Source organism: Halichoeres trimaculatus, unplaced genomic scaffold, assembly GCF_033239565.1.
Source record: "Halichoeres trimaculatus isolate MK-OKI-2021-1 unplaced genomic scaffold, fHalTri1.1 fHalTri1_scaffold_18, whole genome shotgun sequence".
In the NCBI taxonomy this organism is placed as follows: domain Eukaryota; kingdom Metazoa; phylum Chordata; class Actinopteri; order Labriformes; family Labridae; genus Halichoeres; species Halichoeres trimaculatus.
Window position 1 is genome coordinate 14,710,993 of NW_027437196.1, and position 17,220 is coordinate 14,728,212.

The following is a 17,220-nucleotide window of genomic DNA, read 5'->3' on the forward strand; positions in this document are numbered from 1 at the left end:
GAAGTCAAATAATCAGGTAAGAACATCAGGTCTTTCTGCTGACCTGTGTATCTCTGAGATATGTCCTCGCTGCTATGACAACCGCTGGTGTAAAGCTGCCTCCAGCCTTTTAAGCCACAACCACATTGGAAGTGACATCACTGATTGCAGGTAATGAGTACTACTGCATAATCACTCCTTCATTAAGTGTACAACTCTGCGGTTCCACGGCGCTGTTCATGTGTTAAAGTTTAGCCACTAATAACACAGAGAGGTACAGCTGATTTCAATCTGGAGGAGGAACTATATGTCTGTTTATTCTAAGTGTACCTCAAATAAACTCTTAAATAAGTTTTTAAATTAGAGCTGTTGTAAATGTTACATGTGGGTTTCAATTCCAAAACTGTGTCCATGCAAGAAGAGAAATAAAGTTTGAGCCACTTAAAACTGAGCATAGAAAACTAGTTTATTTTGAAGGATCCTGAAAAATAATACTAATCATTTAAAGCATTTTTTTTGTAAAATAAGATTTTAAATAACTCCTTAAATCAAATAGAATTGAAAATTCTCACAAAAATTCACTCAAAAATCGAAGCAATCGAGGCAATAATGAGTAAATTCCTGCTGCATTTCTTCCGTTTGACTGCCGTGCAGTGTTGCAGTCTTGAAACATCTGTCTAATTGGTCGTGACATGTAAAATAAGGGATTTGGTTGCGGGGGAGTGCTAACTGCATGTAACTGTACGCTGTAACCCCTCACACACGTTATTAATATTGAACACTTTTCCCACATCAGCAGCACCTGCCGCCGGACAAAACCTGCTCTTCTGAACGCAGCTTTGGGTTTCCCCGAGGAGGATATGGGGTGTAAGATTACTAAATTTCATTAATATTGTCAAAGACAAAAGTCATGGCAGTGATTTATTCGCTTCTGGCTTGAAGTATCAAATAGTTAGTTAAACAGTTAAGGAAATACGGGTAAATTAGCAGCCAGATAATACCACGCACGGTTGGATGTGGTACTTTTGAAACATGTTTACAGAAAATATAAAAGTGTCCTGCAGATTGACACGGACACCAGTGAGGGTGGAAAAAGCAATAAGCTAAAAAATTATCACATTAGAGATTATTTCTTTAGCAATTCTGACAATGCTCATTATACTCTGAGCTCCTGGTTTCATTTAGCCGTGCCCCTGTGTGTGCGTGTGTGTGAGTGTGTGTGTATGATGTTCCCGTGCTGAGAGCAGGGTGTGAAAATCCTGGCTCTGACAGGGCGATAGGGTAACAGCCCGTGGAGAGTGAGGGCCACTGGGACGCCATGTCACTCCACCGGACAGACAAGCTCAGTGCATTACAGGTCATAATTCAGTCTTCAGTGGCATGGGAACCAGCAGGGATAAAACACACACACACACACAGATACAGTGTGTGCAAGCAAGCACAGCACATAAATATGCTGACAAAGGTAAGGTAAAAGCCACACACACACACACACACACAAACAAACACGTGAACTATATCTGTGTTTTAGCTGCAGGGACTCTTCCTGAGGCCTGGGTTTATCGGTCACCCATCTGAAGGCTCATCTCTCACTAATCAGTTCTGCAGCTGTGTGTCTGTGTGTGAGAGAGGGAGCCAGACACATCACTGGACACACACACAGGCACACACACACACGCACACACACAAACAGTACTCCCTCCTCCAGCCTCACCTGATCCTGAGAAGCTGTCTAGAGAGGTGTCTGCTACTGAGGTGGCAATTTCGCTGCTGCTCATTGGCTCGGTTTTAACTGCGAACAAAGAAGCCAAATTGTCACCAAAAGCACCGAATCAAGTCTGGAAAAAAACAGAAAATAAATCAGATTAAAGTCTCTCTGTCACAGGCTTTTAGATTTTCACATTCAACAAATCATGTTTTGACAATACAGCAAAAAGTGACTCAGCTAAAATAAAAACAGGGTGGTATGAGACACAATTCTCAATTTGAAGTAAAACGAGAAAATGTAACTCTATTACTTATACGTCACATATATCTGAACAATTCAGACTTATTTAAATTTTATTTCTTATTTTGTTCAAATCTTTTTTTAGATGCTACAAAACACTTTTTTCTTTATTCAATCTGTAAAAAGAATTCTACTCTCAAAAAGTTATTTTCTACATTTAAAAGATTTGTTTGCTTGAGTTTAAAATTCAACTTCAGTTTGACAGTTCCTCCCACTCATCCAAAAATACCGCTGTCTCACTAAATAATTTGCCTGTCATGATAAATTACTGTCTTTTCTGTACTTCAATGTAGCATGAATCGCTTATAAAAAAGAGCTCCACAGGGAGGTAAAAGTACAATTGAAATGTCAAGGAAATGTATGGTGTATAAAATCTTTTTAAGAGTGTAGCGAACGCTGTTTGACCTTGGCTCCATCATACAGCTCAGCGATACATCTATAAAGACAATTTCACAGCTTTCTGACAGCTCAGAAATCTTTGAAATCAATCCATTTCTCTCCAGGCCAGCTTGGATGATTTTTTTTTCTTTCTTTTTTTGGCAAAACAAATTGACAATGCGGGCAAGAGAGTGGAATCCCTCATGGCTGAAGAAGCTGCTTGCTGTCATGTTTTACATGTTTCAGCTATGCTTGTTCAGTGCAGAAACACATGTTGACAATGGGGCGATTCTTTCGAGCAACAAACGAATGTAGAATAGTGGTTCGGTACATGCATCAACTAGCACACACAAGCCATAGAGCACAAAATAAGCACTGTGTTCAGGAAACAAAACGGGATGTCCAAATGAAAAAAGAAACAAACAAAAGAATTCACAGAACGCAAGTTCACAATCTGACTATTCAGTAACAATGGAGTCAGATCCAGAGTGTGTAAAACCATGCTCCAAACAGAAGACCACAACAACTACAGCAAAGAGCTGAATGAAAGGCACAATAGTTGAGGCAGCTTTAGGAATTTGCAGATGATGAATCATCTTGTTTAAGACTTTGGTTTAAAATTACTAATTGGAGTAAATCTGGTTAAAGGATGGGCTAACTTACAACAAATATTGTCCTTTCATTGTGTCACTAAAAGTCGACCAACCTGCAGCAGACTGTGAGTTAGAACCTAACAACCAGTCTGCAGTGGTAAGCATTGTGATGCTATCACCTACAGGAGACAGAGAGTGGCAGAGGGACACATGAAAGTCTGCACCAAGTGGGCTTTCCGTCTCAAGAACACACACACACACACACACACACACACACACACACACACACACACACACACACACACACACACACACACACACACACACATTAAAAACATAAACCCTGAGTTGTACACAGACAGAGCTGAAGATTACGTGACGGAATAGCTCTTCTGTTGGTTTGTCACATGAGTATGAGTGCTTCACTAAACAAAGGCACAGATCTAAGCACAGGTGAATCACCTGAGTAAATAACTACATACAGTAGAGACCTTATGCAAAACTCTGTCATTTCCATACTGTGGGCTTTGAATAATTACATGGTTACTTAAATAAACAGCTAAAAGACAGAGGAAAACAACAACTGGAGCTGAACTGTGTGAGCTATAAAACACTGTCTGTCGATGTACCGCTGCAAAAAAGGCGCAAACAATCCAACATCACAACTAACTCCAGATTTAAATTCTATACTCAACACTACATCACATCTCTATCAATAAAATTAACTCCTTTTTTATAAATTATGCTGAAGCATGTTCAACATAGTGAGAACTAAAGCAGACAAGTACTGCACGCACATACCTTCAGTGCCATTGGGTGTCATGGAATTGTTATTGATGTGCGAGTTGTCGAGGTTGGGACCATTAGGAGATTCACTGCTTCCACTTACTCGGCTGTGAGGACTGGCTAGATCCTGCATTTCCATAGACCTGACGAGAAACACACACACATATACACATATACACACACACACACACACACACACACACACACACACACACACACACACACACACACACACACACACACACACACACACACACACACACACACACACCAAATCAAATTACACATATCACTCTGGTTTCACGGAAGACATGCAGTTCTGATTCACAATGCAGTGAACACGATATGTACAAACCAGTTATTCAGATTTAGATACATTATCTGTAAATACATAAATAAATAAAATTTATAATGGTATAGAATTTATAAAAAGAAACTGAATTTACATTAAAAATGTAAAAGTCAGTTATTTTGTTTTTTAATTTTTCAATATAAAATAATGTATTATTTATATAAAAATTGTCATCACACTGGAATGAAAACTGACACACACACACTCTGATAAATATGCACAAATAAACAGGCTGAGAAACAGTAAACATTATGACGAGACTGATTCTGATTCTCTCATTACAAGAATCACACTCTGCTGTATTTGCTGTATTTGCTGTGCAGTGTTGGTATCATTCTGTGTGGTATCCAAAGACTGTTAACAGATGTTTGCTGGTTTGAGGCGATGCTTAATGTGCCTGTTAAAAGTGCAGCCTGATTCTACGACAGCCATGCCTCAGTGATGGGCAGATGAGAAGCTCATGAGGCATGTGTTTGCTCTGGCAAGCTCCTTAATTGTTTCTGTGTTTATACAAAAGACCACGCCACTAAAAACATTATTCTATCTTCTTGTTTGCGTGCTCGGAGGATTTGATCGAGTAAAGACAGCAGCAGAAAATAAAGACGAGTGATTTTTAAAAAAAAGTACAGCCACAAACTCCAGACCCCATTTGTCTCTGCCACTTTGCCACAGCGCGTTAATGAAGTTAGGACAAAATGTTTTCTACATTATGCTGTCATTTCCAATTATATTCCAGACTTTGAGTGTCTCTGCTATCAACACACATCAGCTTTTTACACGAGGCCACAAAGATGAATGTCTGAAGAAACTCTGAGCAGTCTGAGTGCTATCAGATGGCACACAGAAACCAGAATTATCAGATAAAAAGATTAAATTATGATAAGCATTTACTCTATTTAAGATGTTATTTCACTGTTATGATATTATGATACTTTGTAGTATAGCTGGGAAGATTAAGTTATTTGTTGTGGTTTAAGTCAAATTTAATTATTATCAGAAAGAAAATATATTTTAAAGCATTACATTACAAACACAAAAAGCTCAGATAAAAGACAAATGTGTAAAACTGAAAACAATGGTTCTAAAAGTTAAGTCAGCCTGACTCATTTCTCTTTTCCCAGAAGTATATTCATTTACTTCTCCTCTAAAAATGTCACAAGTGAACACGTTAAGAATCATGCATAATCCTATTTCTAGATTTACACTCACTATTTAATCCTCTTCCGACTCATTTGTCCAAACTTTTTCCTCATTAGCTCACAGAGACAGTCTGAGAGGCCTGAAAAAACCTGCACGGTTACTCTGGAGTGTCTTTGTAAAATCTCTGAAGCCCTGCAGAGTGCTACAAGTCTCTGATGCTGCTGGCAGCGGCTCAACACTGCTCTTACCTGCACCCAGCCGGGCTTAGAGTCCTCCCAAACCACACTCCACCTCCCTGCCCTCTGCCTCCACCTGCCCCAGCAGAAAACAATGTCACTCCTTGTTACTGCAGCTCGATGTCACAGTCCAGAGCCATCCATGACACAAAAAGGCTTGTCTGAGAAAACATTATTGTTATTCTGGAGCAGAATGGGAAGAGAAGGCTAAAGAGGGAACAGAGGCACACATTGTCTCCTCTCTCCAAGCCGCGGCCACTACTCTGCTGTTGTTTCCTCCTCCAGGTCCTCCCTCCTCCTCCTCCTCCCTGAGCAAGGGGAGCACAGCCAAATGACGGAAAGGTGATTCATCATTGGTCTACGACAGCTGCAAACTGGATTAGCCCTCCCCCAATCAACATGCAAAGAGGCTTAGCCAAGGTAAGCAGGAAGGGGTGGGTGGTTGGAGAAGGGGGTGTGGGGGTGAAGGTAGGCAGAAGGGGTGAGTGGGTTTTAGGGGGGGAGGCTACCCGCTTTGCTGCTTGAGGTAGCCTGCTCCTGGAAGGGAAGATGGGACTTGTTGAGTAGAGGCAAGTCAAGCGTGACACCCCCAGCATCTTCAGCAGATCTTTCATCTGCAATTGACACTATCTGAAATTTATCAGCACTCCCCCCTCCAGCACACTGACAGCTCCTAATGACCGTCAGGGCTGCTTCCCGCAGGCCTGCCCCAGCCTGGGGCCATGGCACAGAAACACACAACTCCTCACTTCACCATGGACACAAAGACAAGTGGAGAACAATACACACACTCACACACACACACACCATATAACTCCTTCCTTTCTTTCTCTGTGGCTTCTGTCTCTTTTTTTTATTCTGTTCTTAAACACATAACTCATGTCTGTACGGTGCACACACACTTACGCACAGGGCACTTCAGAGGCCCCCAGATCAGTGGTGCAAATGCGCACACACACTCACATGCGCACGCGGGGCACTTTAGAGGCCCCCAGATCAGTGGTGCATCTCAGACAATGAACGAGACTGGAAACAAGAACACGCAGAGCATATGGAGCCACATATGTTTCCTATGACGCTGCGAATGCCTCTATTACTCTCCGTTAGCTGACAGTTACATCTCGCTGTCCTCTCCCGCTCTGCTCGTCTCGCTGCGGACATCAAGCAGAGCCATATACATGTGCGGCTATAACACTATATTAGAGCCGACACCGGCCCACCGTGGGGATACAGGGTCCTAAAGAGGTCAAAGGTATTCAACTGGTCAGGGACAGGAGGAAAATATGATTTTTTTTTCTTTTTCAAAATCCTGGCATGATTTTTTTTTTATGGCTGACTGTTTACATGAGCCAGGGTAACCTGAGCTGCATGGTCTTAAGTTTTTTTTTTTTTTTTTGTGCAGGCTTTGCTCTTCACACCAAAGGAAAGCCTTCATGAATACCAGTCCAACTTTATATTTTGACTCCTTTCAAACCTCTAATGTTTTGCTTTCTTTTGCAAAATGAAAAACCATTCTCACTTTAAGCTGCGGACAACTGCAGTGCCTCCTCCTGGCATTTCCCAACGCTGAAATATGCGGGCGATGCGATGTGATGCGAAAAGAAAAAAAAAAAAGACAAAAAATATCAATGGAAAAGAAAGTCCACAGAGGTAAAAGCCATAAAGACGAAAGAGAAACACACTCTGCCACAGCACATTAACAGCGATCAGAGGGCTGTGGAGAGAGTGTGTTGTGGTGGACTAATGTGGTATAATGTGTGTGTGGTGGTTGGTTTCTCTGTGCAGCAGTGCAGGCCAATGCAGCCATTCCATGCTGGTGTGTGAGCCATAGCCAGCAGGTGAATCCAGCCAGGTGAAGGGGGGAGGTAAAAAAAAAAAAAAGACAGAGCTTTGGGGGACAGGGATTTAAAAAGCAAAAACAAGCCTTTCTTCCTCTTCTGCTGAGCAGATAAATATTTATTGTTTGAAGGAGAAAAGGAGCTGCATTCAGAAACTTTGATGTGCATCTTAGTTCAACCTGAACAGTCTTTGAAGCTAACAGGAACAAAGCAGAGCGAGATGAGACGCTGCAAGTGTCATCGAGACGAGGAGACAGAGAAGTGCCACGACACGTCTCCAGCACGGTTGTTAGCTGGCCCCTTGTTTCGCTTTACTTACTCCAAGACCTGCGTTTCCAAAAGTAAATAAAGCCTCAGCCGAGCTTTTAGCATAGATCATCCCAGCATGCAGGCTGTCTGACCCAGCACAAATCTCTTCTTCACCTTTGAAATACTGTGTTTTTTACCATTCAGACAAACTTTGCATTTTTTTAATGTTGTAAAATATTAACTTCTTGTGCTTTATTTATTTACCATCCTTCACTCCTCCCCTCTGTCATAAGGATCACATCCTGCTGCCTTTTGAAATTTTACAGTCTATCTGAGCCATGTGCTGCGAGTTACAGCTTTTTAGAAAACAATGCTTTAATCAAAATCTAACTTTAAAACAACTAATCCCCACTTAAGCTGGTCAGCTGAATCCACATGGTGGCCCAGGAAAAATAAATCCACTCTCAAAGAATGTAGATGCAGGCAACAATTGGACACAGATGTGAGTAGATTTAGGAACAGTTTACAAAATGCTACACTTCACTTGTGTCCTGATACGAGGTTGAAAAAATGACAGCTGCCAACGAACGTAACGTTAAACAGCTCTGTGTTTTTTTATTCGGAGAGTTGATGTTGTATTGATAAGACAAAAACAGCATTAAGGTGGTCTGACATTTTGTAAGGTGACTTTTTTTTTAAACTCCTGTTTTTAAAGGCTAAAAAGATGTTTGTTTAAATATGTAAACACAGCAGTAGAAAGTTTAAGAAAAAACATGTGTAATCCATTTTTTCTGCAAAAATAATATGAAATATTACTCTCTATTTTTTTTTATCCTGAAAATTGATGAAAGGAAAAAAAATTGTATCCAAACAGAGGCACTGTACCACTCTGGAAATGAAACTTGCGGCGACAAATTGTCAAAGCAGAGCTTCACACATAATCACTAGCAGTGTATTCATAATTGTGTTGTAATTAAAAGCACAATTATTAACAGATGTTCCGTTTGCTGATGTGCAATTTGCTTCAATCTGACATGGTGCTCCAGCAATTCTCTCAATAGCTACATTAAATCTGTTAATACTGTGCTCTTCAACCCTCAAGATTATTTCCAGAAGGGCCGGCTCGCCTTTGAGGGGCCATCAAACAAGATTTAAGGTGCACATTTTATCACAAGCTGCCTACCACCGTGACCACCGCAGCCCTGGAGGGGCTTTACACACAAAGATGAAAGTCAGTGCGGTGACAAATCTTGAGGGTTTTATCACTTTAATGCTCAGGGTATGTTATTTTAATTCTAACAAATTAGGGAAAGTGATCTACTGTGTTTGTGAAATTATCATATCCTCAGGATGGAGAGAAAATCCAATGAATGAGGAAATAAAGTAACTATCTTTTTTTAAAAACAATTAATTTTGATGAAATCTGTGGTTAGACTTCAGGTTTCCTGATTATCCTGCTCTGGTAAACATTCTGTCATTAATAAACAATCACAAGACGAGATTATTGATTGAGGATCTGTTATTACAATCAACAGAAATCCTTTAAAGCTCATTTCCTGCTCTTACAGCCTCATATTAAAGGACCAAACAGTGATGTGTTAACAAAATAAAAAGCCCACAGTATTTAGTAAACAACCACTGTCCACTAATCACCCTCCTTAATAAGACGTCCCCTATTTCCTCTGTCTCTCTCTCGCGCTCCCGTTTCCTCCTCCTTCAATTAACCCTCTGTCTTTCACCGTTTTCAATCTCCTCTCTGAGAGAAGACAACGAGGGCTCGGCCCCAGCGAGATACATCCAGAGAAAGACATCAGGCCTTTAGGCAAACAATGCCATCGCCACCGCCGACGACTCCTGCTCTAACACACACACACACACACACACTGCTAGTACACATGCACGAAGGGACCCTGATCTCCCTCTGCGCAAAGCAAATACACAGAGTAAACAGAGACAAATCAGCCGCCTCATTATCTGTTAATTGGATAAATAAGGTTATTGTGTGAGTGAATGGCTGCAGCAGGCAGTCACACACACTGTCATGTTTGTCTACACTGAGCGGAGGCCACTCTGCCAGTAGTCTGCCTCTGCTCACCCTTTTATTTCCTCTTTCATCTACAAACATACACCTTACTTCACAGCTAAAAAGAGCAGCAGCTCCTGAAATTACAGGAATCACAGGATGAAAAAGCAAAGAGGAAAAAGTGACATTTAGAGAGATGAAAAGTGCTTTACACACACACACACACGTAATAATCCCCTGACTTGCAATGTAAGGCTGCGATCACACACTCTACATTAAACCAGAACATCCTTCAATTAGAGAGCACGCTGATTACAGCGGCTGAGTCATCTTTGCTACACGCGGGACGCTGGCGAAGCGGAGACGCAGCACGGCCGGGAGTCCAGGCCTGTTGTCTCTGAGAGGCTCTCAGGTCTCCCTGCAGCATTCCTGGCCTCAGCAGATGGCATTAGATGTCAACTGCTTTAACTGTGTTGGTGTTGTTTGTTCTGCCAGAGAGAAGAAGAAGAGGACTCCTGCAGGGAGCAGTGTGTTTGCCTCGCCTGATCAAAAATGTAAACTAGGGCAAGCTGGAGAAGTAGATCACATATGTTTCAAAGAGGATTTACTGGCCAATGGCAGACAAGAGCATTTTTCTGATTTTTATTTTTTATATGGAAGATAAATTTGCAAATTTAAAAAATATATTATTATTTTAAAAGTGTGAATATTTTTCTACATTTTTTCATGAACTGATCTGTAATTGCACAAAAAATAGAGTGTAGATTTTTTAAACGTGAAATTAAAAATGTATAATAACCAAAGAATAAATGGTAGGTTTGCTGAGTTTGTAACTTTGAGCTTTCTTAAAATAGCATCATCTTTCTTTCTTAAATTTACTTTTTAACCAGATTTTAATTAATTTTCAATTGATTAAAAGAAAAAAAAACACTCCTCCTTTTTCCGTAGCTAAACATCTAATTCTTTTTAATCCTACAGGTGAAACATAAAGACCACAAACTCCCATTATCTGATTTTTATTACCATTATTCCAATATTTAATTTTTCTTCTCAGTTTTATTGTGTTAAACAGTTTTTTAAGCAAAAAGAAATTTTTGTTTACGTTAAAAGTTAGAGCCATAATTAAATTGTTGCTTCCTATGTTTTCCTGATGTTTAGCCTTTACTTGAGAATTAAAAAGTAAATTTAATTTAAGCATATGAATTAAATATCTAAGATGAGTCCACACAGTGACACACACACACACACCCTTCAAAACACTGAAACTAGATGAGTAAGGAAAAGCCGGTTGGTAGAGGAACATGTTGAACAGTACGTAGGAATTAAAGACATACTCACTGCAATAATGGTTGAATCCGTGTGTGTTTATCCCTTTTCAGATCGTCTTTTTTTTTTTTTAAAAGTCAACTACAGAGAGATCATCAGTCCAGCAGAGTGGACTGCAAACTTTCTAAAACAGCTCGTCGTGTTTGGTAGGATCTGTAGCACAATGAATGTAAACTACAAAATGACTTTCTTCTTTTTCATTTTAAGGCTTGGAACCCATGGAGCCCCGCGCGCTATCTCTGGAGACCCGGTCCTAGTGAGAAAGAGAGTTGTCCGATTACTGCTTCAGGCAGTGACTCGTGAGTGTCTGAGGGAGAGGGAAAAAAAGAGAGGGAGTGAGGGAGCCGGGGAGAGGGAGGGAGGCGGTGAATGAGGGGAGGGAGAGGGAGGCTGCTGCCGTTTTGAAAAAGCAGAAAAGTTGCTCTGCACTCTCTCTCACAGGAAGACTTTGGGTCTGGAGGAGGCACAGGGGAGTTGAGCCTCACACCAGCTCCCCATATGTCATTCACTCACAGCTTTAAGCAATAGAGCCCTCTCCAGATCGTATCAGTGGAGACTTAAGACAATGAAACGGCAGATCTCTCCACAGGCCTGTCTGTCCACTGGAGCACACGGCTCTGCTCACACCCCAAGGGCCCTCACTTTTCCTCTCCCCCTGCTTCTCTCTTGTTTTTGTTATGTTCTTTTTTTTCCAACCATAAGCCACTTTTTCCTCACGAGTCGGTTTTTGCTTTGTCAGAGAGGGTAAACAACAGCTTAGGTCATTAGATTAGGTGACGGGGAGCTGAGCGGCGACCGAGCAGCTTGTCTCTGTCCATCTTCCTGCTGCAGCAGACTAGTGGAAGTCCTCCGTCAACACATACACGGCGCGTCTGTGTGCGAGGTAATGACTGCCTTCTGTCTGCTCCAGGTTATTATTTCAACTGTGCGAAGCTGCCTCACAAGGCCATGCTGCTACTGATGAGCTAGAACTGGTGATTTATTCAACCTGGTGATGAGGCTTGTGCTGCTTTTTGCTTCAATATGTCATGCCATTTTTCCCCCAAGAATATCAATCTGTGTAACGGATGGTTGAGAGGTCAATGGAGCGTTTGAAATTTTGTTTGATTTCAACATAATAAAACTGTGGGTAAAATAACAACAGCAATACTGAAAAATGATTACCTAGGAAGGGGAAATCATACATTTAGTAAAGTAAAGAGGTGGTGAGAGAAGGAGAACACCCAGGGCTAGAAGAATAGTTTACTGTGTTAGCGCCTGGCTTATGTGTGCGCTCTTGTCCGCTCAGTTACCACAGGGTCAGCTGGTGATGATAAGATTTAAAAAATTGAAGATGTGTGTCACAATATGACAGGATGAAAAATACCAAAGAATTCAGCCAATTTCTTCTTGATCAGCCTCAGAGTTCACAACCCGTACTGAAAGCAGATCAGCACCAAGCAGCCACTGTAGCAGCAGTCAACAAGGAGCTGACAGAAATAGATCTGAGCTGCAGCGCTCCTGATTTAAACTCACTGCAGTAATGATGTGGACGTTCTGCGAACGCAAGTGCAACCTCCTCCTCTGCCCACAGGTAAATCCACGTACGCTCGTGTTTCAATATCTTAGCATGGAATATTTTGCACATTGAACAGATAACTCAACTGACTAATAGAAGCTCAGGGAGGCTCAGGTAACTATTTCTAATAGCAGAGGAGGGGCACACATGCCAGCCGAGCCTTTGCATTGTCTGTCACTCTCTCTTTTCAATAAGCAGCTGTATAAAATTAGCCTCAGATGCAATTTTGCAAGTGAGTTATTTTCAAATTGCATGGTATAATTATCCAGTGTTGTTTATGTCTCAAAGACTAAACTCAGATTTTCCTGCAGGACTCTTCTGCATGCAGAGCTGCATGGTGTGTTTTGAATCAGGGCTTCAACAGAGCCAGCGGTATCTGTGGATGTTCGGTGATGACAGTACAGCATGTTGTGCTATCAAAGTTTGTTGCATGCTGAGTATCTCAAGCAAATGTTGGTTAAATTGTTGACTTAAGATGAAAACTGCTGGATTACTATCACACTTTTAGAGCTCCTAATACATAATACCTCATTAGAAGCCCAAATTAGAGCACTTGAATCGTCTTTTCTGCAGCTATAAAAACTGTGTACTTAACAGGACCTTCTTCATCTGCCAAAAGGAGGCTTAACAAAAGATGCACTGATACCGTTCGACTGACATCAGTGCTAAAACGCCACTTGCCAAAAACTATATCAAGTCAGAAATTTGAGAAGTGAGCTAAGATTAAATGCGAAGCCGTTCTTTATTAAGGATTATCTTGATGGGACTCAATGGTCTTCATGTGGGGTTTCAGAGATGCCTGCCTGCAATTTAGAGTGAGGAGAGATCTGCACTGTCCTCTACTGCCAACAGGTTATCCACTCAGCTTCTCACACATGGAAATAGACTCTCTTCCAAGTGGCTGATTCTCTTTTGGAGATAAGAAACAGAGAGTTAAAGCTCATTTCACTGCTTTGAAAGATTGAAATCTTCTTTTTTTCTAGTACGTTTTTTGACAAAGAAAACATAAACAGAGTGAAAGGTGCAGGGACGCTGTGACAAGGGATCAAGTGGTGCAGATGAAACAAAATGCTGACACCCCTGTGACACAGTTGCGATATTTTCATATGCATATGCTGCAAATTTGTTTGGTTAGAACCGCTACAGTGTTTATACAATGTCACACATCGGGGGATCAAGTTCCTTTTTTGACAGGGGTCTCAACCGAGCGTTACAACCCGAACCTTCCCCCAAGAAAAGGAAATCTGAACTTGGGATAACTTTGGATAAAATAACAGTTTTCATATTTATACAAGCATTACCAGGTGAAGTGTTCACCTACTGACTAAGGGGAAAATACAAAAAAAATCCTTAACTACACAAACCTCCTACCCTCCAGCCTTGCCCCTGACACAAGTGGCACATTAAAGTTTGCTGGATGGCAATTTGTCAAAAGGCTCTGTGAGTGCTATAAACTGTGTACTCCTGAGTTTTTCACATGCTCAGTTTCCAATGGAAAACAACAGACTCAGTCATCTTGATCAAGAAAAATTCAAGATCATTTTAGTTTCTATCAAAATCTTCCTGTGTAGGCTGCTCTGGTTTTTATTTTCACTTTATAATAAACACAGCAACAATGAGAGAAAAAAATAACAGCGCAACAAATGTGATTTTTAAGCCAAAAAAGTCAAGATGTCTTTCTGTAGTTTTAACTCATCTTTCTGCCAAGCTCTGTCATCAAACCCAGAAGAAAAACTTTGATGATGACAAGTTACACCAGAAAAAAAAGAAAAAGAAAAAAAGGGTTTCAAAAGTGCAGACAGATAATTTTGAAGTCCCTTAAGATAAATTAGTAGCAAGTCGAGTGCTTTCAAGTGGTGAATGAAAGTTACAAGTGAGCCTGGGTTCTTTATAAACAAACATCAGGTCAGCCGGCCTCATGAGGAGCCGTGATGAAAGTGAACGCAGCATACCTCAACATGAAATTACATCGGAGCTTCCCTCTGCACAAAGAGGAACAAAGGAAATGGTAAACCTCAGAGAACGTCAGAAGCTGAATTTGACAGCAGGACTTTGTTGTCGTAGCCATTTTGGATCCAAGCGAAACAGGGAGAACATGCTCTGAATTTAGAAAAATATCTATATATGTAATACACAAAATAAAGCAAAAAATCTTGTCTGTATCACTTCACTTAAAAGAGCAGTCTTAAATGTATCTAATAAGTGAAAAACTGAGTGTAACAACTGGTGTTTTGTTAAAGAGGACTGGCCAGGCACATACACCATCAGAGACAAGTTATACTTTATGACCAGTGAGGCACACCTGGGGAAAGTCTATGAGGACCCCGAAAATCCTCAGACAGACACTTTATTACTCTCCAATGGCCCCAAAAAAGCCAAACAAGCACACTTTAGAGACCTATTACTCAGAATAAGACATCACTATGGCTGGAAGTATCACCAAGGGCAATAGGCTGAGAATATATAGCCTGTTAAGAGATAAAGAGAATAATAAGAGTAAATTCAGTTTAAATAAATGAGGTAAGGGCAGTTTGTTTAAAATGAACACTAAAAAAGCCATGATGTGTTTTTTCTGTGAGAAAAGACAGTTCTAATAGCTTAATACATTAATACAAACAAGTCCCACACTGATACGTCACTCTCTCTGACAGTGGAGGGGGTTGATGGGTAGCTGGGACTAGCAGGTAACTGAGACTACACCAATATAATATGACACTAAAGCACACAAAACAACACAAATGAATGTGATAAAATGTGTTAGAATGCGTTACAACAGAATACCATACAATTAGGGATGGGTACCAAATCAGGTACTTTTATAGGTACCGACCGAATTCTGTCAAAAGTACAGAGTACCAATTCATGTAAAATCAAAAGGTACCATGTTTAGGTACCTAGATGCATCTTTGTGACTGTGAGGGCGTGGATGAGAAGGCAAGTTTCCATGGTGGACATGAACACAGCATTCTAAGGTTATATACTGAAGAATAAGTATGTTAAGTTGATTTTTTTAAACATTTTATTATTAGAAAAATTGATATTCTTTACCACATAAGCACAAAAAGTACCGAAAATTGGTACCGTTGAGTACCGATACCGATTGCCAGGTACCGGGCATCGGTACCTTATAGTTTCAAATGTGAAAGGTACCCATCCCTGCATACAATACAGTATGATACAATACTTAACGAAACGTCATAACACGAAACCAAACAACACAAATGTCACAATTCGACAGAACGCGACAGGATATAATGCAGTGCAATCCATAACAATAAGACTAGGGATGCACCAATATGAAAATTTTATACCGATATCCAATATTAATATTGCTGTTATGGCTGATAACTGATATTTACTAATATCAACATTGGACACAGCTGATGAGGTAGTTCAGAGAAAAAGAGCAGAGTGATCGTGAGAAAAGATGACCATGGAGAGGATCAGAGGATGGAGAGCCCGGGATGAACGCGATCAAAAAGTACGTTTTTTTCTCCTTTTTGGATCAAAAACAGGGAGAGAGACATGAAAGAAGAGGGTCCACTCTTCTTATGTAGTTTTGGAGTTTACATAGTCAAAGAAAGCTATATTATTTGGGTCTTGAAAGATAGTTTAAGATGTTCTGAAAATGACCGGCAGCTAATGAGTAAATATCAGCCAACTTTTACACATCGGCCGATGTAGATATGTCAAAAAAATGACAAACATCGGCCAACACTGACATTACTAACAATATATCATGCATCCCTAGATATAACACAATAGGATACAGTACAACATGACACTACACATCAGGATGCCTTACAAAGAAATATAAAACATATATTTAAATTTTATACAGTATAATACATTACAAAAACTTTCAACTTCTTGTTGAAGTTGCCTTTAAGTTTGATAATTAAACATAAGTTAAGAAATTAATTCCTGTGTAATGGAGTTTAACATCTTGCACACTTGTGTTTTACTTTCAAATCTGTGAACTTGAGTACAGTGACTTTTGAAGCTCATGTCAGATGTTCTTAATAGAGTAGGTGCTGTGAGTTGTGAAAGTTCCTGGGAGTAATCTGGTGTACAGTTTAAAGACTGAGCCTCATCAGCATTGCCACTAAATCTAAGTCAGCTGCACCCTAAAATACCAATATGTTTGGTAATAAATTTTCAGCACCCCTCTAATGGCAGCATTTGTCAGGGCTGCTCCAACTGTCTGGGACGCTTCTGACTTGCGCGACCCGGGCGGCCAGAAATGTGGCACTCCCCGTCTCCTCCACAGCTGCCTGCGCAGTTGGGCCCAGGTCAGCAGAGCACTGGGGGCCAGGCTGCTCATCAGCAGGCTTTAGTGGCTCCGGGCCCATGAGGAGGGAGGGAGGGGCCCGTCATATCACGGGGAAGTTATGTTCAGCACACCACCAACTCCCAGTGGGTTAGAGCACAAAATGCAGCGGTTGTAGACTTCTGCTTTGCAACCCCACCCCCTTAGGGTGCCTCCCTGTTCCTGTTGCCCCCCCTGAGTCCCTCACCAAACCCCCACTAGTCCAGCCACTGTGACATTTGTGAAGCCAGGAGTCCACATAACAAAAACACATTAGGCAAATGTCTGGGGTCAAACGTCTGTTTGAATTGGCCAGATGAAAGCCACTTAGATTGGGTCTGTGCCATTCTGCTTAGCAACTAAATACAGTTACAAAAGAGGCAGAGCTGTGCAAGCCAGCGGTTTGTCTCACTGACAGAATACGCTACCACATTCAAGTTCTGGC

General features: G+C 40.9%; 1 protein-coding gene across 11 annotated transcripts in view; it reads right to left on the minus strand.

Annotated features, from left to right (window-relative positions):
* The window catches only part of eya1 (EYA transcriptional coactivator and phosphatase 1), an 87,276-nt gene that overhangs the window by 29,069 nt on the left and 40,987 nt on the right, over nt 1-17,220 (minus strand). For 4 of the 11 annotated variants that reach the window (XM_074693638.1, XM_074693631.1, XM_074693632.1 and 1 more), the window contains exons 3-5: nt 3,760-3,887; nt 3,072-3,137; nt 1,694-1,771 (exon numbers count right to left, since the gene is read on the minus strand). In XM_074693638.1, coding sequence (XP_074549739.1) covers nt 1,694-1,771; nt 3,072-3,137; nt 3,760-3,883 — 268 coding nt within the window. In that variant the 5' untranslated portion in view covers nt 3,884-3,887. Of the gene's footprint in view, nt 1-1,693; nt 1,818-3,071; nt 3,138-3,759; nt 3,888-10,920; nt 11,193-17,220 lie in introns of those variants that run through there. The other 7 variants (XM_074693640.1, XM_074693636.1, XM_074693635.1 and 4 more) reach the window with 4 other exon arrangements.